Source organism: Plectropomus leopardus, chromosome 8, assembly GCF_008729295.1.
Source record: "Plectropomus leopardus isolate mb chromosome 8, YSFRI_Pleo_2.0, whole genome shotgun sequence".
In the NCBI taxonomy this organism is placed as follows: domain Eukaryota; kingdom Metazoa; phylum Chordata; class Actinopteri; order Perciformes; family Serranidae; genus Plectropomus; species Plectropomus leopardus.
This window is the reverse complement of record NC_056470.1, coordinates 5482923-5506605: the sequence shown is the minus strand read 5'-3', so window position 1 is coordinate 5506605 and position 23683 is coordinate 5482923. Positions and strand designations below refer to the sequence as shown.

Below are 23683 nucleotides of genomic sequence, written 5' to 3'. Positions count from 1 at the left end.
AGGTGGTCTGGCTCAAAGACTGGGATGTCAGGGACTGAACCACCCACTTCTGGATTGGTAGATGAGCACTCTACCTCCTAAGCCACAGCTGCTCCACAATAATAATATGAACTGACTTGACTTTTGCGGTCAAGGCAGAAGTTTCAGAGATGGATAACTCAAAACAAAATAAAACCACAACCTTCAGCATGGCTACCTACCAGCTGAGGCAAATAAAAAAAGATGATCTTTTCTAATTTGAGTGAACTGACCCTTTATGGTAAGAAAGTGTAAAATAAGGAAAAATTTACATGATCTGAGATGAAAGTTCAAGAAAAACTTAGTGAGGTCTAATGCTAAATATCATTGTATTACAGTCAAATGGGTTAATTTATGGAACAGCTGCAGTGTGGAATTGAAAACATGTAGAACATTTAACAAATTTAAACACGTTTTCAAAAACAAAATATTGAGGAGATATGAGCTGGTAGAACACAGAGGGGAATAAAGTAAGACAGGATAAAACATAGGTAACGTTGCTTTGATATTATCTCTTTGTTTTTTTGTGTTTGGAATGATCTGTTCTTGTCTTTAATGTTTAATTATTGTTTGATTTTTTTATGTGTGAAGTACTTTGTAATGTTGGTTTTGATGAGTGCTATAAATATTAATCTTATTATTATTGTCAAGCTATGTATGTTGAATATTGGGGCTGAAATTTGGAATATTCATGTTTAAAATATGTCTTTTTGATGAAATGAAATAAAAAAAACAACAAAGAAAAAAAGGAGGTAGGATTTGATTTCACTTCCTCCATGTTTACTGAACATGTCTAAAGGGTATTGTGGTGTTGTTTTTTCTTACTTATATTCCACTGTTATTCTCTCATGTTTGAAATAAAGATCTAAACAATGACACCAGAAGGAATTTCTGGATAGTAACAAAAAGTGGCAAATATACATGACTGCTCCAACCGCTGAAGCCATGTGTCATGTTACAGTGCAAACACATTTGCTCAGGCAGCACAGATACCAAGAAGTTATTCCTTACGTGTGCAGCCGCTCATGTTCTCTGTCACAATGCCACGGAAGTTCCAGAAGCCCGGCTCGCAGCGGTCACACTTTTGTCCCCCGACGCCCGGTTTACAGGAGCACTGGCCGGTGGCTGGATCACACGTCCGCTTGTAGGAGCCGTAGGCATTACACTGACAGGTGCCTGAGGAAAACACAAATGTCACTTTTAACAATTCCTCTGCAATTCATCACAGGTTTATGCTTTTCTAACTTAAAAAAAAACCCTATCATCAAAAAACTTACAACAGCTGAATGCTGCTTACTGTGATGGATACTCTGCATTAAAGACTTATGCTAAGCTTAAATGTTGGGTAAGCTGTATTCCACAAATAAAAAGGTGGATAAAGTGTGCTTAGGTGAGTTTCCCCTTCGCTAAGTCTCTGTATATCCTTATTTCTAAGTCTGCATTTTCTCCATCCCCTTGCCAACGGCTTGATGCAGCATTTTCTCCCCCATCTGTGTGCTATCATTCGTCAAGATCATCAGATGAAGAGATTTTTCTGTTGATATGGTGCAACATTATCATAATTATTCCTTGGATTAAGATGAAACATTCTCAGCTCTGCAACTCCGGCGCTGTAATTGCAGTCAAGGACAATAAGCCCCATATGCTGAAATAGCCTGATAGTATCTACATTTTTTCTTTTTTCTTTTTTTTGAGTGCACACAACAAATTCATGAAAAAAAAGTTGAAGAGTCGACGGGGAGGCAGAAGACTTACTGGGACATCCAGCCAGCCCGACTCCTAAGGCGGCCGTCGTGTTGTCGTGGCAGCAGCCGTACACAGACAGACTGCAGTGCTGGGGTGCTGTCAGCTCAGGCAGAGATGTGGCTGAAATCGCTGATGAGGTAAGAACGAAAAAAAGGGAGAGGGGGGAGAGATGGGAGATGGCACAAGGAGAGAAAGAAGAACACCAACATTTGAGTGATTACAGCGGGGAGGGGTTTGGTGGGTGTGCGGGGGGAAATTAGACAACACAATCTCCGAGCAACATGTAACTTTTTGCCAACAATGAGATTGGCTCGAGGGGCAGAGGTGGAGAGGCTGGCAGCCGGCTTCAAGATAACAATTCTATTTGCTACTTTCTCCACAATGGCTCAAAATCAGGGGGAAAATGATGCTATTACCTCCAGTGAAAACAAACAATGGCGTCGCTGGTGAATGCACGGCAGCTGACATTTACCACCTACTAGGAGGCATGTTCTCTTCATTTGTTCTTGTCTAATATTACGGAATTGCACTGCTGCCCTACAACCCTCCAAAAAAGAAAAGAAAGAAAAAGAAAAGAAAGAAAAGCGTGCTGCATAATGTGAAGGAATGTGCCAAGCAGCTTCTGCCTGCGCACAGTGTGTGGAGAGCTCCTTTGTCACAGGATGCACCAGCCTTCAAACTAGTGTGACAGCTCTGAATAAAGAACTACATTCAACAAAATAAAAACAAATGTGTTCCCAAAAACTCGGCGCCGCGCCAGAAATTGGAGGAGAACAACAAAACAGTGGGAGGAAGAGAGGGGGGTTTGTTCGATGGCCGAGGAAGAAATATCATTGTGCAGATTCTCTCCAGGCTTCGGAGAGAAAAGTAAAGTTGCGGAGATAGAAAGCAGAAATCTTCGCCTACCTTTTTTTTTTTTATCTCTCTGTCTCTCTCTATTCCCCTCCCGATCTCTTTTTCTCGTGTTGCTCATTTGGAGTTTGGAGGCTGGCTATACAGGGGCCATAAATCACACTGTTACTGGTGTGGATATGAGCCTCAGCCCTAATGGTGATGACTCGGCTCGCTCTTTTTCCAGTGCTTTCCCACTCTAGAGATGGGCTTTGGACACAGTTCATTTAACTTGCCACTTTCCAGCGCTCCATTCAGCTATCTGCGCTGAGCCTATTAGGACAAGAGGAACTTTTAATTTCATATGTTCTTCCACCCTTCAAGGGTTTTTCCTCTTCGCTGGCCATTGTCCGGCACAATGCAGCTCGCTCTGACGTGCAATATTATCCCCACGCGTTCAAGGTCTGCTGCTGTGCTTTCTCCGCTGCAGCGAGTCTTTTATGGTCCCGCAAGGGCACATCTGCACGTTTGCTTGTCTGCTAAACCAATAAGTGTTTCTTTGGATGTTACTGAAGTCCCTGACCCAGATTTAGCAGGCAGCTACAAAGGATGGTTTGAAATGCTATGACAGGCAAACTTGTGTGTGCATGCAGCAGATGACACTGTTGACACCGCATGCAAAGAAGAAGGTAACGTTTTTTTCAAAATCAAAAAAAAAAAGAAAACAAGGCTGCTTTCATGCTCAGCAACTGAGAGCTGTTGTGTTTTGATAAGTTTCTGGAGTTGAGGTCAAATGAAGTTTCTCCTTACATAGCTAATGTGGAGGGCAGCGAAATTCCCCAAGATCTGAGTTTTTTCTATTTGCCAATAGGAGAGGGGAGCCCAGAGCTCTCGTACCCATAGAGGGCTCTTCAAAAAAAGGATTGATTATCCATGGATGGTAGAAAAGCGTGACAGTCAGTGCCCAAGGAGGCCAGCTTAGGAAGGAGAAGAATCTGTAGGGATATGTGTGAAAACACTGGCAGCTCCCTCTTTCTCACTCTCTCTTCAACTCTCTCCATCCTCCTCTATTTTGGACCCACGGGGAATCAAACAGGCTGGAATGATCACACGAAATCCCCTAAGAGCCTTGTGCTCTGCTCCCCGGCCCTGTGCTAGCCGCCGAGCAAAAAGTCTTTATTTAACATAGGCACGGGGAGGAAGACCGCTAACCTTTGCTACTTAGCCACTGATCTGACAACTGTTCTGGCAGATAAATGCCATTCATTTACATGCAAAGAGAGAGGTTTTTATATTAAAAGAAGTGGGGTAAAGTGGTATCCCGAGGGTTAAGAACAAGCTTGTGGGCTCAAGTTTAATGGTTTAAATTGTCAGAATGTCTAGACAGGAAAAGTGAATCGTCCTTGCTATCAGCTCCATTAATACACATGCTCCTGAGAAAGATTCTTATCTGTGCACGCTGGCCGGCCCCATTGGACCGGCTAGTTTCCAGGCTGGCCGAAAAATTCACAAGCATGTTGGGTCAGCCTTTCCTGAGCGATTACACAAACATACACATCATGTTTAACCCTTTGAGACCTGGAGCAACATCACTTGTGCTGCTTCCAAGCACCCTTCACATGTATTTCAACCTTTGAACGCGGAGCAATTGGTGTGACGTCTTTCGAAAATATGAGAAAAAAGGAAATGAGCAACTTGGTAAGAAATGTTCCACAAGTTGCAAGAAATTTGTAGATTTAAAAAAAAAAAATTACATAAGCTGGGGGAAAATGTCTAGGGAAAAAAGAAAAAATCTACAGAAAAACTATATCTATAGGTAATTATCATCGTTACATATGTAGAATTATGTTACTGAATTGTAATTGTAAGCACTTTTTCTATGACACTGTCTTCTTTATTATCATTTTATTTATTTATTTATTTATTTTTACTAATTTTAAGGTAATTTTCTTGCACTTTTTGCTAATTTTGGGGTAATTTCTTCTTTCGTTGTTCGTTGCCTTCTTCTGATGTCTTTGAAAGAAATCAAGCCAATTTGCTCAGGTTTCAAAGGGTTAACCGCAACCATCCTCACTTCATTATCTTATGGCGCCAGTGGTCACACAGCAGAGAGACAAACAGCAGTGCTGTCAGATTCATATTTTAAACCGCAGACTATTAGGACCCCGTCAATGGATGTAATGAGTGGAGAAATGGGATGTCAATGACATGAGTCTTGGTGAGGGTGCTTCTGCGCACTGTAATGACACTAAGTGGCGTAATGTACCGACCTGCACAGGGTCCCTGGTTCTGAATCAACAAGTGCTCTTGTCTCTCACATTTGGCCTTCTTCAGCTGGCACTCATTGCTGTAGTTTTTTCCATCGGAGCCACAAACCTACAAAAGAATCACAGCAACTTGAGTATTAAACAACGTCTGGTCACGATCTTCTTCAGCTGATAGTTTGCTCTGTTGTCATCACTTGAACCAAGTTTGCTCTGAAAAGTGGTGGGGACAGAGGGCTCTTAAAAACAATTCTTCAATGGTCTTTAACAGAAACAATTTTAGGGAATGTAATGGGGAGATTGGTATGAGGTCAGCATAGAGAAATAACAGCACGCCGGGAAAAACAAGCACATTTACCTCAGGGATATTTGGAGCATAAAACACCTCATTTCCCAAGTTATGGTGAATTTTTATGCACCAATTCAAGGTACAAGGTAGAGGCAATGTTATTATTAATGTAAAGGAAAACACACAATTCGGGCAGCAGATAACAAAACTAAATCTAAAAATATATTGGGATATAATGCTGCAAGGTTCTCAGACATTCTGTTTTATGTTCAATCATTTTTTCTCCCATGGATCACTTTTCCTCATTTTATGTTATGAGTCAACACACTTGTAGGCAAGTTACCTCTTTGAATGTGCATGTGATACCTATTCATATGAATGAAACATTAATTCATTTGATTAATTTATAAAACCTTGGACTTTGGCATTGTCATGTTCACAGAGAGAGACAACTTGGACAAAGGGAAACTATGTCAAGAATTTGTTATTGATGGATGCATGCATGTTTTTGGGTCATTCTAGACTGAGTAAGCTGATGAAGGATTTCATTTTAGCTTACTTTTTAAAAATTTTTTTGGAGAATTGCACACTTGTTTATTTACACTGCACTGTAGGTTTTGCTACTGACCACATAGGTTAACATTTCTTTTTGCAAGCCATTTTACAAAACATTTTAAGAAATGATGCTTTTAAAAAGTGATGGGGAAAAAATGGTAATTTCAGAAAGTGTTGAGGACACTGTCCTAAGTGTAAATGGCACCTAGGATTTGACCTAATTAGCATACCTCCTCTTTGCACCGAAGTTATTACGACAACCACCTCTTATCATATCACTAGATTTCCATAGGTTTTGTGATGATAACTTATCTAAGTCCATGACGACAAAGCAAACTGCCTCTGATAAAGATGTGTCTGAACCTTTACTTTTTTTGTCAAAGATCCTACATTGTTATTTCAAAAATAAGCTACACTATTTAGAAAGTCAAACTCCAACATGTTAGCTGCACAATACATGTTCTACGAATGTTTTTCATGAAAAACAAAACAAAAAACATTTTATGCAATTTGAAATTGTTTTGGTTTTTTGCCTGTTTGTCAGCAGGTTTTCAATTCATGAAATACATCTGTGGAAGAATGACACAGAACAGTGCCAGTGTTCCAGAGACATGAAAAACCATGTTGACAAGAAATTTTGAGTTTTTAACTGACAAAAATGTAATGATAGCGTTAAAAAGCAATTTTTTGCGACTCATATTGTTATTCTTACAGTACTACAATTAGTTTTCTCCAGCAGGGAAAACCTGTTTTGCTTTGGGTGATTTATACAGGGCCTTTCCCAAACTGGACTCTCCCCACTCCCTCCACGTCACGGAGTGTAACTTCGTGTTTGCAGTCACCTTCACAGCTGAATGAAGGTATGAGGTATAAATACAGCAACAAGCTTCAGGACAAACTCTCCTGTCTGCGGCAAAACTGTTGTAACTTTTTGTAACCATGGAAAAAAACAAAACTATTAAACTCCTGAAAGATATCTGTAGCACTTGTATTTGAACTGTATGTGCTGCTAATGTTTACCTGAATTTTATATATATATTCATTATATAATCCTTTTGTCATTAAAATAAATAAATAAATACACAGAAAGAATTCCTAAGCATCTTTTTTTGTGAACAACTTCCTGTTTTGTACTCTGATGTTTACAACCTACTTAGTTTTTGCAACAGTCCCTGTAAATATACAACACAATAAAATGAACATAACTACCACTTTCTAGAGGCTAGAGAGTTGAATATGTTTTTACATGAATACAATGTAACCTTTAAGATCTGTATGACTGATATCAAATGTCTATTTTAGCAGGAGCAGTTTAAGCAGTGACAGGAGATTCAACTTTATTTATACTGAGCATCTTCCCACTGTTTGAGGGTTTTATAGCCCACTTCTACATATATACATACAGTATATGTATTATATTTGTACATTTTGGCAAGTTTGCACCTAGAAATGCAATATATTTTTGCTTTGTAACCACAAATGTAGACAACTATCACCTGGATTGCTTTTTATACAGAAGAAAAGGTCAAACTGTGATGATTAGGAGGCAACATCTTAAGTTATGTGATGTGCTCTTAAAAAATAAATGATTTGCATGTATTCCTGATAAACCGTGAAGGCGCAGCTCTCATTATTTCTGATGATTGTGTTTCAGTTGGACTTGAGTTATCTCTGAGAAAAAGGGTTTTGACGCACATTGTACTAAAAGTGTTTTTAGGGTGAAACCGTACCGGGTTGTGAGGCACGCTCTGGCAGCTAAAGTCACAGACACAGCGGTCGTCCTCTGCGTCTTCGTCCCACGAGCCTCCAAACGTGCGACAGCGGTCCTGTTCGCAGCTCTCTACGCCTGAGCCAGACCCTCCTGAGCCGCAGTCTGCATTATAAACACACCAGAAATACACAGTGGCATTAATAAAACATACAAACACACATGGGAGATGCCCCGTCGTCGGTGCTTCAGGTGGAAAAAGTGTCCTACTTTTGATTCTCTTTAAGCTACATTTATGCATTAGGAACATCACAAAGTTGGGATAATTTACATTTCCCTCACACTGGTGGTGGGGAGAGGAAACCAAAGGCGCTGCTGGTAGTACAAGATAATGACCAACTGTAGTGAGGGCAAGAGATTGACTAAATAAATTAGACACAACATCTCTGCACCACCAGTGAGGCATCCTTTTCATTTCAATTAAATCAAAGACAAAAAAGGAGGGAATTATTAACTCTGGCCTCCAAGTGTGAGGGAGAATTGGTGGCAAGGCCTCGCTTTATGGATGCCTGCTTCCTGATATGAGAATACAACTAATTGCAAAGTGTTCTGTAAAATCTAATTATCGCCTGAGACTTTAAAGAAAGTTGTCCCCACAACTCTTTAGCTGTGACCCTGGGAGGCCTCTTATTTGTTTTAAAAGTGCACTCCTCTGGATCGAAAGGAGCTCTGATAAAAGAGGCAGCAAGGCCAAACAAAAGCTCACAATCACTGTCCAGGCTTTTGTGATTACGTCATTGTTGTGCAAACTTATCCACAAGTTAAATAAACTTAAGCACGATGTAAGCAATCCGTACATGAAGGAAAAAAAACAAAACAGCAGGACCTTTTGGGAGTTTCATTTATGAAAAACAAATCGGGGGCCGTTGCAGAGTACAGGCAGAGAAAAGGGGAGGATCCTGCTTTTGAAGTTGCAAATTTCACCTACAGTGGAGCACCGGAGGGAGATTAGGTGAATGTGTGTGAAAGCAGGGAATGAAAGCATCAGCGTGAAAAGATAGAGAGAATGTCAGACGGAGAGAGAGGCACCCCCCTGGGCTGGCAGAAAAGTTCATTTGAAACAAATTTGTTATTCAAAAAAGGAAACGCAGTCCAACTAAAAGCTCCCAGCGCAGATGAGGGACTCAAAAAAAACAAACCATCAGGTAATCAAGGTGTTATTTCCTCTTCCTGTATACTTTCAGGGCTCATTCAACTCTCTGTATTGATGCGCCGCCTCTAATGGTGAAATCAATGTCGTAGCGATGGAAGTGCCACTTAGCATAACCCATCTTCTAAAGCAGATTACGGAGCGGGTCACAGTGCAGGGGAGGGGCAGGGGCAGATGAAGCCCTGCCTGTTCTTTGATATGGGTCATCAGTGATGGGCTGTGACAGCTCCAAGTGGTCGATACAGCGGAGGGGCCTTCACTTCATTAGCATTGGACACAACAGTGGAGCTCTGTGAAGAAGCCACATCCCCCACAAACATCAGGACTTGTTAAGGACTCACTCCGTCTCCATTTTAATCCAGCAGAACCTCTGACCCCAATCCTTTGGTTTGAATTTGCCATTGTAACTACTTATCAATTGTGAACCAGCACTCCCAGTTAAACATAACATTTTGTGATGGGGCTAATGCTGCGGCTAATGGCTTTTAACTGCCAGTGACATTATCGCAGTACTCCATTTAAAAACAAGAAGTCATTTAAATCCAGAACAGATCAGAACTAGAATCACTGCTTCATGGTTGTATGCCTCAGTGCACCAGTACAGTTGCACTTACAGTTCACATGAATGCCTGTGAAAACATTGATGCTTCACACACATTCTTCCCTCTGATGCACAGAAGATGTATAAAACCAGCACAGTTTGAAGGTGGACAACCAAGATTAGTGAAGTCGACCTTAAAATCAGCTTTACCTCATCATTATATCATGCTAAATTTTGCCATAATTAGCATATGGATTCTTTAGTTATGTAAAAAAAAAAACATGTTTTGTAAGGGCCCAGTGACCTGGGTAAGTCAAATAGTGTTTGTGCCACATTTGAAGAAATCCCTTAATGTGTTCTGGAGATATATCATTTATAAGAATGACATGGATGAGGTCACAGTGTCCTTTGCCCACCAAAATGTTATTTTTTCATCCTTGGGTCCAAGTGGACGGCTCTAGCCTGGGCGGAGGCGTAATAAGGAATGAAAATAGCCGAGGCTCTGACAGCTACCTGTATCTGTGTTCTATATGCCAGCTCAGCAAGACACAATGAAATGCAAAAGCAGGAGGAGCCAATTCATATTCGACTCAGGCCCCCTTACAGTGCCGAGATAAATAAAAAAAGAGGTAAGACATTAGAATGGAATAAATAAAAGTGAAGGGGCGGAGGGGGGTCCTAATTAGCTGTTGCTCTTTGAAGTGCCCGCCACCCACGTTGCCTATGAACCTTTCAATTAATACATCCCCAGCTAAGATGGCTGCATCAGCTATTCTCTCTGCACTGCCCATCCGTTCCTCTTTACTCAATCATGTCAGAAACCAGAGTCTATTTAGCCAAGGGAGCTCCATTAAGAAGACAGAATTCAGCGGCCGAGAGAAGAGAGGAAATGAATAGCATAAGAATAATGTCCAAGGAAGACGGAGAGGAAAAAACATTACAAGGACTTGACAGTGAAAATAATGAAGAAATGATGGAGGAGATGCTATCGTCGGAGCCGTCTAGAAGTGTGCGATAAAGAAAACAGAGGGAGGAGAAGAAGAGGATAAAGGGTAGGTAATAGAGGATAGAGGGTGAGAAAATGTGCGTGATGGGCTGAGATGCTGCACGAAAATATTTGGTCGACCAGATCAGTCGTGTCAGTGGCTCCGCGAGTGACCGATATTGTTATCATCCCTGTGATATCACGACCTGCGCGGATGTCAACTTGGACATCCATCATTCTCAACAAATCCCCCCTCGCTCTGGCGCGTGTCACGGCGAAGATCGAATATGACGACGGCCTTTGCCAAAAAATGAGGCATGGCGCGATTTTCCTCCGTTTTCGCTCCATCTATCAGTCCATTGTACGGCCTGCTCGTGACGGATGTGACAGTGTCTTTTAGTCCAAATAAAGTTCGGCGAGATAGAGAGGGATGGAGCGTCACGCCCTGCAGAGGAGAAGCGATGGGGTGTTTGCAGATGGAGGAAGCAGAGAAGAAGTTTTGTTGCCTCAACAGAAGGTTACAAGCCCAGTGATGGATGGACTGCGAAGGAAAAATCCGCTGATCTCACTCGATGAGCTCTTTTACCACCCAGCCTTTTTTTTTTATTTCATGCCCTTTAACGTCTTTTGGAGCTTTCTTGATCCGATATGTGAGGATGAGGGTGTGGACGGTGCATCACTGTGTGATCCTGCGCTCATAATCTTGTTTATTAAACGTCTATTCAATTAAAAAAAGCAACCGGGTCCCCGTAGGTGATGCACTGCTCTCAGATGCCACTTTGTCAGTGTCGAGAAAAGAAGCTGAGGCCAGGCCTACCCGAGTGTGAAATTAAACAGGTGATAAATTTCCCTGTATGGCCAACAGTGGGAACACTGTCATTTTTCATTACTGTTAAACAAAAGGCGGAAGAAAACAACTTCCATTTTTATGCTCTGTGGCCCCCTCCCCCCTCCAACAAGACTAATGAGGATGGTTTTTAAGTCAGGTCTACGTAAGCGAATAAATCACATGTTCACTTCCTCTGCAGGCTTATCTTAGATATGAAGTATGGAGCGGGGGGTTGTGCACACCGGTGATGTAGAGCTTTGCTGCTGTCTACAATAGAGCCAGAAAATACAGTCTTATATATTGTGACAGACTGCTGTATTACACGATATATACTCCCAATTTTGCCAAAATCTACTACCCATACATCCAGGTGGAGATAAATATATCAAAACAAATCCCTTTTCTATGTATGAAGCCAAAGAGAAGCATGCCACAGCCAAACACAGATTTTTCGAGGGCAAAAACAGCAACTTGGTTTTGATTGTTTTACAATCACAGCAGACTTCCTGTGGAGGGTCTGGGTTACATCTGAGGGGGCTGAAAGAACCGGGGGACAGAACTGGCAGATTTCACCCCTAGCGTGAAATTTATCGATTGCAGACAATCCCATCTCCACCCCTATCTGTGAAAGCATCGGTGCCCCTTTTGTCGAGAGGCACAATTTTGATGGAGAAGAGTGCAAAATGGATAGAGAGAGAGAGAGCCATGAGTGGGTGGGATCGGCAGGGAGCGACGGGGAGCGAGAATGAAAAAAAAAGATTCTATTGTGTAAGCCTGATGGTTTTCTCTGAATCAAAATGAGCAACTGATGAAAAAAAGGAGGATGTTTAGAGACAGTATGAGAGAGAGAATAAAATAGAAAAAAAAAATACCACCAGGCACCGTGAGCATAGCAATGCCCTTGGGGAGGTAGAAGAGTGCCTGATAGGAGACAACCAACAGTAAGAGGACAGAGTGTGCAGATGTGTGCGGTGACAGGGTGTCTGGAACGCAGGCCTACAGTTTCGCATTTCTTCATGCTCCACATACAAAAAAGGTCACTCGTTTCAGTCGATGAAATGATGTTAAATCGACCACAAGAAGCTTTGGCGGCACGATTCGCCCCACAGGCCCAGGGCCAATACTGTAGACAATGGTGGAGAGGAAAAAAAAGAGGGAAGGAGAGAAGAAAAGACAGAAACACCCCTGGCTAGCAATCAAAATGGAAGAGGATTCCTCTCATCTCTATTTGCTCTGCCCTCCATCTACCCCCTCCTCTCTTCTCTCCAGCCATCCCTCCCGCTGGCAGGTGTAATCTGCTCCCCTTCACACCTTGTCAGAGGATGACTATGTTCGCTGTGACGACCCGGCAGCCGCGGGGGAGCATCAACGCAGCAGCCTGCATGACAACCAGAGGTTGGCATGTTGCTCCCTCCAGAGTTGTCCCCAAGACGGGCCGAGCGAGGGGCTGCGATACGCTGCCTCAGTCTGTCAGCGCTGATCAAGATATGATTTGCACGGTGAATTAGATCCCATTTATTCCGAATGTGGAGGAACGACAGCACTACAGACGTAGAAATCAGCGACACTCACATTAAGTGCCATCGGTCACAAACTTAAAAGCATAATTGGATCCAAGGGTTAGATAAAATGTATAGCGTACATTTTCAAATAAAAGCCAACATGCACAAATAAAACCAAGCCCCTAATAAAAGCAGGGAAACGGGCTCCTGAGGTACACTTAGTATAATGTTCATGTGATGCCCACCAGTCTGCTGAGCTTCTCTTTTGAATAGAAATACTGTTCTCAGTCACTGATATACTTCTGTCACTTACACTTTATTGTTCTTTTGCTGGGTATTAGGCTCCTGTCAGTGAAACTTGACACTTCCTGCATGTTTCACATTAAATTCCTACTTGAGAAATAGGAACTGTTATGCCTTATAGACTTTTAACGGAATACTTGACCCGCAAAATGAGAATTTCTATATCAGTTACGCACTGAATGTTACCTTGAACTGTTTTTCTCACATGCCTCCATGGTGTGCAGAGAATCCAGTAAAGGTGAATATTCTTTATGAATTGAAGTAATCAGGGTCCACATTGACTCTTAGCAAAGCTTTATCAAAATGTGTTCACAAACTTATGCTCAGGGCTCAGTACTCAGTACTTCCAGGTGAAAGTGTTTCACATCATAGCGTCTTAGCAAAAATACACGTGTTTGGAAAGTGCCGAACATAAGATTGTATAAATAAGACTTGGATTATACAGTACAAGTTGTGTGAGAGTTTGTAAACAGATGTTTAAATAAAGTTTAACGAGCTAAACAACAGCTGAAACTTTTCAAGGTCAGAATTCTTTCAGTGTTCATTGTTCAGGAGGTTTTTTAGTGGGAGCCGAATTATCCACAGAGGTCTCCTCCTCTCCAAAACACACAGACAAGGTGATAAAAACTGGTAAAAAGCACATAAAGGAAAAGGAAGGAAAAAAAAGGAGTTTCTCCAGTGCTGTTTGGCATGTTGGAGACCGGTGGCTCTCCCAGCACTTCCTTATGTGTGTTTTCTTTAATAACTTAAGATCCAGATGTGGTGGAGGTTTTTCACAGGGAGGCTGAATTATCTGCAGAGGTCTCTTAATCATCAACACAAATGGAACCGCTGATTTAAACCAGTGGAAACACCAAATAAAGCAGTTTCATGTTAAAATCTGTGTTTTTTCAGATGCTTCTCGGTTCAGATGGGCTTTTAACTATGGTGACCCACTCCCTATGTAGACAGGGTACCCACACATTTTTTATACACAGAATTTCAAAAATTTTGCATGACTTTGCAACCAGAGAGGAGCACAACGACAGCGACCCCCATTTTTATATTTTATGTTTTTTTGTATGGGTCCACCAGGACCCATTCAAAAAACATATAAATTCTTATTCTTATCCAATGTTTTTCAAACATATCTAAATCAAATTATATCCAAACATAATGTCAGTTAGAGGGCTAGAAGGCAACGTACTATGATATGGTAAAATATGATAAAATAAGTAGATAACAAATAAAAGGTTGCATCAAGTATGAGCCTGCATCTTTGTGCGAGTGAGGTTAATAAAAAAACTTTATGTTAGCAGGAGAAATGAAGTATAAGCCATGCACTCATGAAAAAAATAAACAAATAAGACAGCAAAAGCATGAAAATGCACAGCTGACTTGGACTCAATCACCCAGAAGTCATTTCTGCTCAGGTTCTGTTGACGGACATGCAGTATGACTTTCACTTCTAGCCTGTTGGCATGCTGCTGGTGGCATATGCAACCATTATGAAAATCTACAGATGACTGGATACTCTACCACACAGGTCAGTTGATAAAGATAATTACACCATTTCAATGGCCGATTGGTTAACATAATTACACCATTTCAAAGTCCATTTCCTACCTTCGTCGCAGCTGCCGGGCTTCGCCACATCAATTCTCCTCTTCTGCATGCAGGAGGACGTGCGGAGTTCACACTCGTTGTCGTAGGTGATGCCATCACTTCCACACACTGGGGAGAGGGCCTCGCCCGAACACTGTGGGCACTCACACTTATTCTGGACACACCGGGCACCCCAGGCACAAACAGTGTTGCCGCATGTTTCTGAATTACACAAACACACACACACACACACACACACACACACACACACACACAAACATACACAGCAGGGGGATGGGTCAGAGCGTGATCGGTGGATGCAAAAAAAGAGGAAACATTTGTGGAGTTGTTTTAATGGATTTCAAACACACCAGACCTTAAATGCATCTCTGGATTAGGCACTTAGCTGAAATTTCTCTGCTCTTGTCCTAATTGCCATGCATGCCACTTCCTCTTGTAATATATCCCTCTAAAACTGACATATACACGTTCTCTTAGTTATTCTCCATCTGTCCACGCGTATTAAAATATGAACTGCCTGCCTGTATGAGGTTCCTGTACAGTAGGGCTCAGCTGGTATTTTCTAAACTCACATTTGATTTAAAATTAAAAACAAACTCTACCTCATTGTATTTTACCCATGAATATCATGCATTTTCCTTAGTCTAAACTCCACCATCACCCAAGATTGATGCTTCTGCCAACAACACTTCATGTTCTTCCTTCGCTGTTCAAAACGTCTGACACACGCTGTAGAGATGTATGCATTACTTACTGCACTCTCCCTGGCTGACCACTCGGAGGTCCATCTGTTGTTTGCAGGCGCGCACGTGCAGCTCACACTCGCTGTTGTAGGTGCTGCCATCGCTGCCGCACACAGGCTGGTGGGACTCCACACACTCCGATGCACACACACACTGCCCGCTCTGGGCGTCGCAGATTGCCCCGAAAGAGCAGTTGGCACAAGCTTCATCTAGATGGAGATAAGGAACAAGGCTCAGCTTGTGTGTTTATGTGTGTGTTTTCCCTGAATTTGGAAAATACTACCTCCTTTTTACAATTTTAATATTTTGGTGTGTTGCAGACTCAAAACGGATTACACTATTTGTATGACATTAATCTGCAAACACATTGCAGTGCATTTTAAACTGATCTTACTTTTCAATGATCCCTTAAATCGATGTGAGCTGCAAAGGAATCATCCCTCGCTTCGCATTGTTATTCTTTCACAAAAAGGTGCATCACTGTAGGCGCAATATTAATTTTTATGCTTTTGGTGTCAATATTACAGCAAACACTATCAAGGTTTGTTTTTGCAAGGTTTGTTATCGTCAAACATGCTTTTTACATGCTTTCTACTGATGCAGTAGAACAGCATATATTTACTCCTTATTTTTCTGTGTTATACATTTATAGTGTTACAAAAGCCTTTCAACAATTAATTGGTAAAAACATGTTGTCTTTTCTGTATGTGGCTTCTGACAATCTGTGTTGCTGACAGCTGGTGTGGTGTTTAATGATGCAGTGCAGCAGCACAGATTCAAAGAGAGCAGGGATGTGAAGTTTCCATAGCGAGTGTAGAATGGCTGTAAAACTTTATTGGAGTCCACCTGAGGCAGACTCAATTGATTTGAAATACTTTCCGTCGGCACACACCTGTCTATTAAAAGGCGTCATGGTTCACATGCATGTGAGAGCTAAAAACCAAGCCGTGAAATTCATAAAAACTCGCCACAGATAGAATTCTACTGAGGCACAGATCTGAGGAGGAGGATAAGAATAAATAAATAAATAAATAAGAAAAGATGCCAAAGTGCTGAAAGCTCCCAGTGGGCTCAGACATCTGGAACCACCCAAAACTCCTCTTTCTGGAGCTGAAACTAAATAACTGAACACAAAGAGCTTCAAAGATCCTTGTGCAAAAATAGGACGGCCATCTCTGCAGCACTCCATCAATCAGGACATTATGGGAGAGTCCAAACTGAAGCTACTCCTGAAAAAGCCACGTGACAGCCTGGCTGCCAAATAACACTTTAAGGACTCCGAAAGCATGACGGAAAAGATTCTCTGGTCTGATGAGACAAGACTCAAACTCTTTGGCCCCGATGCCAATGCTGTATATCTAATGACAGCCAGGTACTGCTCATCACCATCCCTATGGGGAAGCACGGTGCCAGCACTATCTTCTGGGCATGCTTGTGAGCAGCAGGTACTGAAAAACTGGTCAGAACTGAGTGAGAAAAGTCACACTTTTTTTCTGGTTGTAATTCTCACTTTTTAAGGTTGTTCGTATCTGCTTATAAATATGCTGTTTTCCCATCACACTTCAAAACTGAATACGGCAGATGATGTGTGTATTTTTGCCAAAAGATGGTGCTGAGATACCCAAAAGGCTGAGAGAGCTTTTAAGAGTTCCCTTATTAGTTGGATGATTCACTTGGATCATCTCTTGAGGAGTCAACTGCTTCTGGAGTCAAGGTTTCATTCCCTGACGGAACAGCAAGGCAGGATCAGACATGTTCAGGGTACTGACTGGTGTCACATAGGGACAGAAAACAGATGAGAAGGCAAACGCGAGTCCTCGTACATAGATTGGGCTAGCAGTGGATGCGCTTCTCCCTCTGACACCAATTACACCTGGAGGATTGCATTAGCACAGCTCGCTATCACATTCAATTAGGGGCCGGCTAACAACCCCTGCTGTTTTAGCACTAATTGAGAGAGGCGAGACTGGCCGCTGGAACCTTCCACATTATTAATCTGTTTATTAGTCTTTCATTTGCTTCATCTCTCCATATAGAGCTGGCATCCACTCCCCTGAAAGCCTTGAGTGTGAACTGGATATTGATATGCACTTTACATATATTACTCTGCCTGTGGGAGTAATATATTGTGTACTAGTAGAATGAAGAATTTCTTTGAAGCTATGTTTAAAAATTACATGAGCAGAGCAAGAAGGAGCAATTTTTCCTGAAACCAATGTATAATTTTAGTCTGGGGCTGTTATTCATGGTTTGGGCTAGTCCCCTTAATTACAATTAAGAAGAGTAGCCAACTTCCTCTTTCAACACAACAATGCCTCTGTGCAGAAAGCCAGGACCATAAAAGAATGGTTTTTCTGAGTTTGCTGTGGAAGTACTGGGCTGGCCTGCACAGAGCCATCAAACACTTTTGGGATTAATTGGAACAGGAAGAGTGAGCCACGCCAGGCCTCAGCATCAGTGGCAGACTTTACTAATGCTGTTGTTTGCAGGGTGGGAGCAAAATCAGTGCAGCCAGGTTCGAAAACCCTGTGGAAGGCTTTCCTACAGGGGTGTGGGTTGTGCATATTTATGCCCATGGTTTTAGAATGAGGTAAAAGCAAAACTTTAAACCAGCTAGCTCTTGGGCTGTTGCTCAAACTACAGATTGTACTTCCTCATTTTTGTATGCCTGCTGCCCACAGACTGTAAATAAAGATGGATGACGTGCCCCCACTTGTCCCCGCTACGCTGATATGAGGTTAAAATATCCCGGATACGAGCATTGCCATCGTGCGAGGGTGATGTCATTGGGAGCCCTGCATCTGCGAAGTAGCAATATCTGCGGTGGGGAAGTTCTCACTCAAACAACCGTCCGACCGATAGTGAGCAGCTCCATTGAATGTGGGCACACGGATTGGCTGTCACAGCTGTTAATCATGGCAGAAAAGCCCCCTTCTGTATAATTTAATAACTCAAAAACTAACCTATCATGAAAACAAACATTTAAACAAACATCAGGGTGATGAGACCTACCTTCAGTGACAGAAACCATCTTTGGGAAAAAGTTATTTGGCATGTTCTTTGATTTTTTAGCTCAGCCTATGACCATTCACAAACATGGAAGGGCGGGTCTTAGGACCTGTATGGCAGTCAGACACCAGGGGGCGATCAGGATTGAATAACCTCACTTTGGGGGAGCTGTCATGTCGTCCATCTTTATATAGTCTATGCTGCCGCCACATTGGACACAGAGTACAGCAGTGGAACAAAAGTGTGAGAGAGACACGTCTCTATCTCTCTCAAATGCAAACCAAATTCAGATTAAACTGTAAAACTAAAAAGTGTTGATCAAATGTAAACCAAGACTCTGTAACTTTATTGCCTACTTGCTTCGAAATGTCTACAGAGACATATTATGGTGCGCTGTTTGGCTGCTAGAGCATTTGCTCAATGCATTCTGGTAACTATAGATTTTTTACCTCTTGAGCAAAAGCGAATGTCACAGTCCTTTTTCTCTGATTTCTCTGGTCATCTGGTCATATACCGCCAATTTCAATAGCAGTTGCATCTTTCTACTGAATAGAAAGTCCATATTGTTGAAAATGCCATGGTTCCAGCAGTAAAATACTTTGTCAATAACTCACATATGAGTGGAATGTTGTGGTTTCTCCATGCTTTATGTATACTGTAATCTGATAATACTACTCTAACAATCTATGACTCAGACTAAATCATAATCTACTGTCAGTAATGAGATGTTGCTCCATCTATCTGGACATTGCAAGTGGGTTTGGAGGTTTTGATGGTAAAATATGAAGAGGCCTTATAAAAGATATGGATTTTCTGTGACAAAAATAAACATAAAATATAAAAATGGGGGTCGCTGTCGTTGTGCTCCTCTCTGGTTGCAGCAGCTATAAATCAGGAAGTGGCGGTAGTGAATGTTGTCCTTTATCAGGCCCTGTGTCCTGATAGGAGCCCCGCTTCTTTATCAGCTCCTGCCCCTCGCACCTGGCTCTCCACACTGCCTGATCCTCCAGACAACACGCATCGCAAATAGACAGAAAAGGAGGGGAGCTCGAGTTCAAAGCCAAGAGCTGAGTGAGAATTGTCGCCATTACTGCTAATGTTAAGACGTCCACTTTCTGTCATCTCAGATTCAGTCATCTCCGAGTCTGTCATCACTAATTCTGAGTTTCACTGAAAAACTTTTTTTTCTCCTGAAGGCAGAATACTTTACAGCCATAAAAAATCAGACTTGAAGGTAAAAAGTCTGTCAGGCTAGGCATTACGACAGGTTCTAATGTGCTAACATTAGAACCTGGGATCTCTCATCTTATTCAAATTTACTTTCATGTCCACCAATGCAAGAATATCTCCAGCCAGGAAAATATGCAGTATAACACAGCGTGTCCAAGATCAAAGTGAGACATTTAAAGATCTTCTTATGCCAGTCCTAATAAAATCTGTATCCAAAGCAACCTGACTCAGTCTGACTGAAAGTCCGCACCAAATATTGGGCAAGCTTTTCGCCAGCACTGGTTCCCAGATTAGAAGAGTTGGCACAATATTTGCGTGCCATTCATTGCCATGCAGGGATGAGTTTGGCAAAAAGGCCTACTGAACTTAGGCTGTTGTTTGTTCAAGCCATTTTTGTATCTTGGAAATCTTTATTTCTAAGCCATCTGAAGCTGTAAAACAATATTTAATTTACGCAACACATATTGAGGTGGTGACTTTACATTTTTAATTTCAAAATGTTTACAAAATGTTGATGGTTCAGAATCAGTTTTCATCATGTTGGCAGCTTTCCTTAGCCATTTTTTTTCAATTTGAGTGCCATGCAATTTTGTTTACCCCAGAGGAAAGGAAAAATGTAAAATAAGAGCTCTTCTTTATCCAGTCTATTTCTTCGAGACACAACTGAGCTCAATAATACATCAATATGAGATTTTGACTTAAATTCAGCTCCTGAGAAATAGCCTTCCTCTTGTCTCACCCCGATCCTAATTCAGCATCTTGAAATGCTCTTTTTCCTCTCTCACTGCAGTGATTTTTATTCGTCTGAAATAATCAGCCTTTGAGATAACAGTGGCTACGGTTACATGCACACCTATATTCTCTTATTATTCAGAATATGACAATATGAATGAATTTGATGTGGGTCATGTAAACAGCACATTCAGTTTTAACATTCTGAATTAAGCCGTTTTCCGAATTTAGCATTTTCTGATTGAGACGTGAAATATTCCAGTTATTTAGGTTAGGTCCATTATTTGAGGTTTTAGGAGCATTATTCTGGCATGTGTAAAGCTAATTTGGAATATTCATCTCTACTGGGGTATTTTCTGCAGTTGGCGACACATGTCCTCTTATCTGTTTACAGTTGGCTCAGTGCATTGTCATGGATACATTGTATACAAACCAATTCGCCAACAGTTCGAAACACTTTTATATCAACACGTTTTTGGATACACGCAAATATCGCAGCTCTAACCTTTTTTAAGAAGCTGAAGGAAGGAAAAAGAGAGTCCAACATATCCACCACCGGTAGGAAACTATTAAACATTCCTATTTCGCTGCAAAGAAGGAAAATGACAAGCAGCAACAGCTGTGTTACGTCTTTATATTTCGATGTGATAAACAACATGTTAAGGGATGTTAATCTGAGCATCCACGGCTGCATGCAAAGGGTATCGTTAGTAGAATACTTATTTAATTTGTCATGCAAACAGGAATATTGTGTGTTTTAGAATAAGGTCAAGAACTGGGATATTGTGTGCATGTAAACATACTCAGTAGATCCGAACAAATACTTCAACAATTGTCCACTATGTGTATTTTATCAGTTCTCACAGTTGAGAAACCTCTGAGAAGCCTACAAGCACAGCAAAAGAACTGCCATATTATTCTTTTGGTCCTCCTACTATGGGGGTGGGGGTGGGGGGGTTTAGGAGAAACACATCAGAAGTTAGTAATCCCTGAATAAGAAGCTGATTTATTTTACAGAGACAAAGAGCGGAAATTTTCCTCTGGGACACAATGCTGTAGGTCACTCTTTGATGTATTTTCTGTAATTAAAAGAAAAGATAACACAAATATGCTATATATCAGTGGTTCCCAACTGGTCCTTTCACAGGGTCCAGATTTCTCCTTAGTCACCAGTCCAAGGTCCACACATAAGATAAATTACCACATATTCAGTTTGACATGTTCACAAGTCCTTTGCAGACAGTTCAGAATGGACCCATAACTCACTTTTGGACCGCGACCCACTAGTTAGGAACCAATGCTTTATGTTAATGTGGAGTTGACTCACACAATATAGATTTTTCTCTTGTTTCCATATTCCTGTCATCTCACTCTAACTATCAAACCAAACTTTCTCATTTTGCAGAGGACCTCTTAGAATTTACTCAAGGTCCCCTTGAAGTCTCCTGGACCTAAAGTTTGGTACTGCTGATGTTTGTTCTTACACTGTGACAGCCTCTCTTGTTATGTTTGGTTGCAGTGTTTGTGCTTTTGGAAATGCGAGTGAGAAACAGGGGCAGGTTGGTATATAAAGTGGCCTTGAAAGCATGAAGGATTGAGTCATTGTGGAGGGAAAAAACACCAAAGACCCTCCAGCTTGGCACCGTTTTGTTGATATCCTCACCGGGAAAAACCTGAATTGCGGCTGAGGGGGTTTGGGCGGAGTATTACCTCAGGATTAAGCAGAAAGAAGTAGGCTGGTTTATGTTTTGAAGGCTTGTGAACATGCCTGGGTGATAACAACTCCCCTGTCGATGCCTGCCTGGCCAGTATGCTATTAACTCTGCCCCCCACCTCCTCGGCTCCTCCTCATCTTATTTACCTCCGTCTCTCTCCTTCCATGCATTTATAACCTTCCCCTCCCTCTTTCCTCTGCCTTCTTTTCACCGCCTCTCCTCGACCACTCACATGCTGCTGGTGTGACCTATATTTCTTACTCAACTGTGTATATCATTTCAAACACCTGTGGGAGAAAAAATGGGGAATTTGTTTCCTTTTCTAAAATAATTCTGGCGCCTCTGCTCTCATCTGTTTGGGTAAAGCCGTATGAATGGCCCTTTTTCCGAGGCGACTGATATCCGGCTGGGGGGTCTATTAACTGAGCACACCACTCCCAGCCCACCTTACAAGGTCGCCCGCCACTCAAATGCAGTGCGAGGTAAAATCTCAGAATAATAACAAATGTCACTCATATCGCTATCGGGTTGCACCTGAGCCATATAGATAACTGCTATTTTTCTAGCCCGCAGGGAAGGAAATGAAATTATGGCTGGGCCCATGAGAGGTTTGTAGTAAGCCATGCACACTAACACACACAGTGAAGCACACATGCCCAGTTATTTTCGATCGTGGCACCTATCACCTCTCAAACTATTGCTGCCCTCACCTGCCTCCCTTAAGCTGCTTTACTTTAGAGTCTGGAAGCCATAAATCTGACAGGCTGCACATTATAGCACATTTGGATGGAAATAACAAAATAGAGCTGGTAAACAAACAAAAGTTGATGGCTTTTTTGGAAATCACACCATAAAAATATCTACTTAATGTTGCAGAATAGAAAATGTGGCATATAGTTCATGTTTTGATGAAAAAAAAGGAAAGAATACAAGGTCCAGTGTGTAGGATTTAGTGTAATCTGGCAGTGAGGCTGCAGAGTTGAAACGTATCCCATGTGCCGAGTATGTAGGAGAACGATGGTGGCTGACGTGACAACACGAATGGCCCTTTCTAGAGCCAGTGTTGGGTTTTCTGTTTCAGGCTACTGTAGAAACAACATGATGGACTCCATGGAAGAAGGCCTGCTCTGTATGTGGCAGGGTTTGACATTAAAGATGGTCCAATGGCCCATGGCCACAAAAAGTTGCCCTGTGGCCACCAATTATCCCCTGTAGGCAGGCTGCTGAAGCCACCAGCAGCCTGTTTTCCAGTCGCTAAGCATGCATGTCTCACTTAGATAACCTGTCTAAATAAAGTTTAAATAATCAAAAAATTTAATTCTGCGAGCCTTCGCAATGCAAAGTTTAAGTTTAACAAACATCTCGATTTATTTTTGCCTTTTAGTTCCACATAAGCTGAAACAGTCAACATTATTCCTGACTTGCAAGGCCTCTAGATTAATGGTGTACTGTTGTTGAGGTGACAATAAAAAATGTGTTTGGGACAAGTATAGATCTTTCCCAGGATGCCTCCGGGACGAAAGGGATTCTTTTATGTATGTATAGCCTAATTATTGTTCAGCAAACAACAAACTGAATCGAGCGATGACGAAAAAGTCTCAGACTTCATGCTGTTTTTCTTGGGGAGGGGTAATTAACTGCTAAGGCTGTGACACAACAACATAATATCCGAAAACTAGCAGCAACGAAAGCCCACTGCTGTGTCGCTGTGTCTCCGCCAGAAAGTTGCACAGGAACACACAAAACTGACAACCAACAAGCACATATGTTCCGCATCAGCGTGAGAGGACATACCTCTCCATACCAGCAGATGGTGGTCATCTGTAATCGTCATACAGCATAGGATACCTGAGGACCGCTGTGATGCG

General features: G+C 41.8%; 1 protein-coding gene across 1 annotated transcript in view; it reads right to left on the bottom strand.

The window, feature by feature from the left end:
- Positions 1–23683, bottom strand: part of agrn (agrin) — a 353511-nt gene that overhangs the window by 71630 nt on the left and 258198 nt on the right. Inside the window, 6 exon segments of the mRNA XM_042491203.1 lie at positions 1030–1194; positions 1774–1893; positions 4866–4971; positions 7434–7576; positions 14387–14587; positions 15141–15338. Coding sequence (XP_042347137.1) covers positions 1030–1194; positions 1774–1893; positions 4866–4971; positions 7434–7576; positions 14387–14587; positions 15141–15338 — 933 coding nt within the window.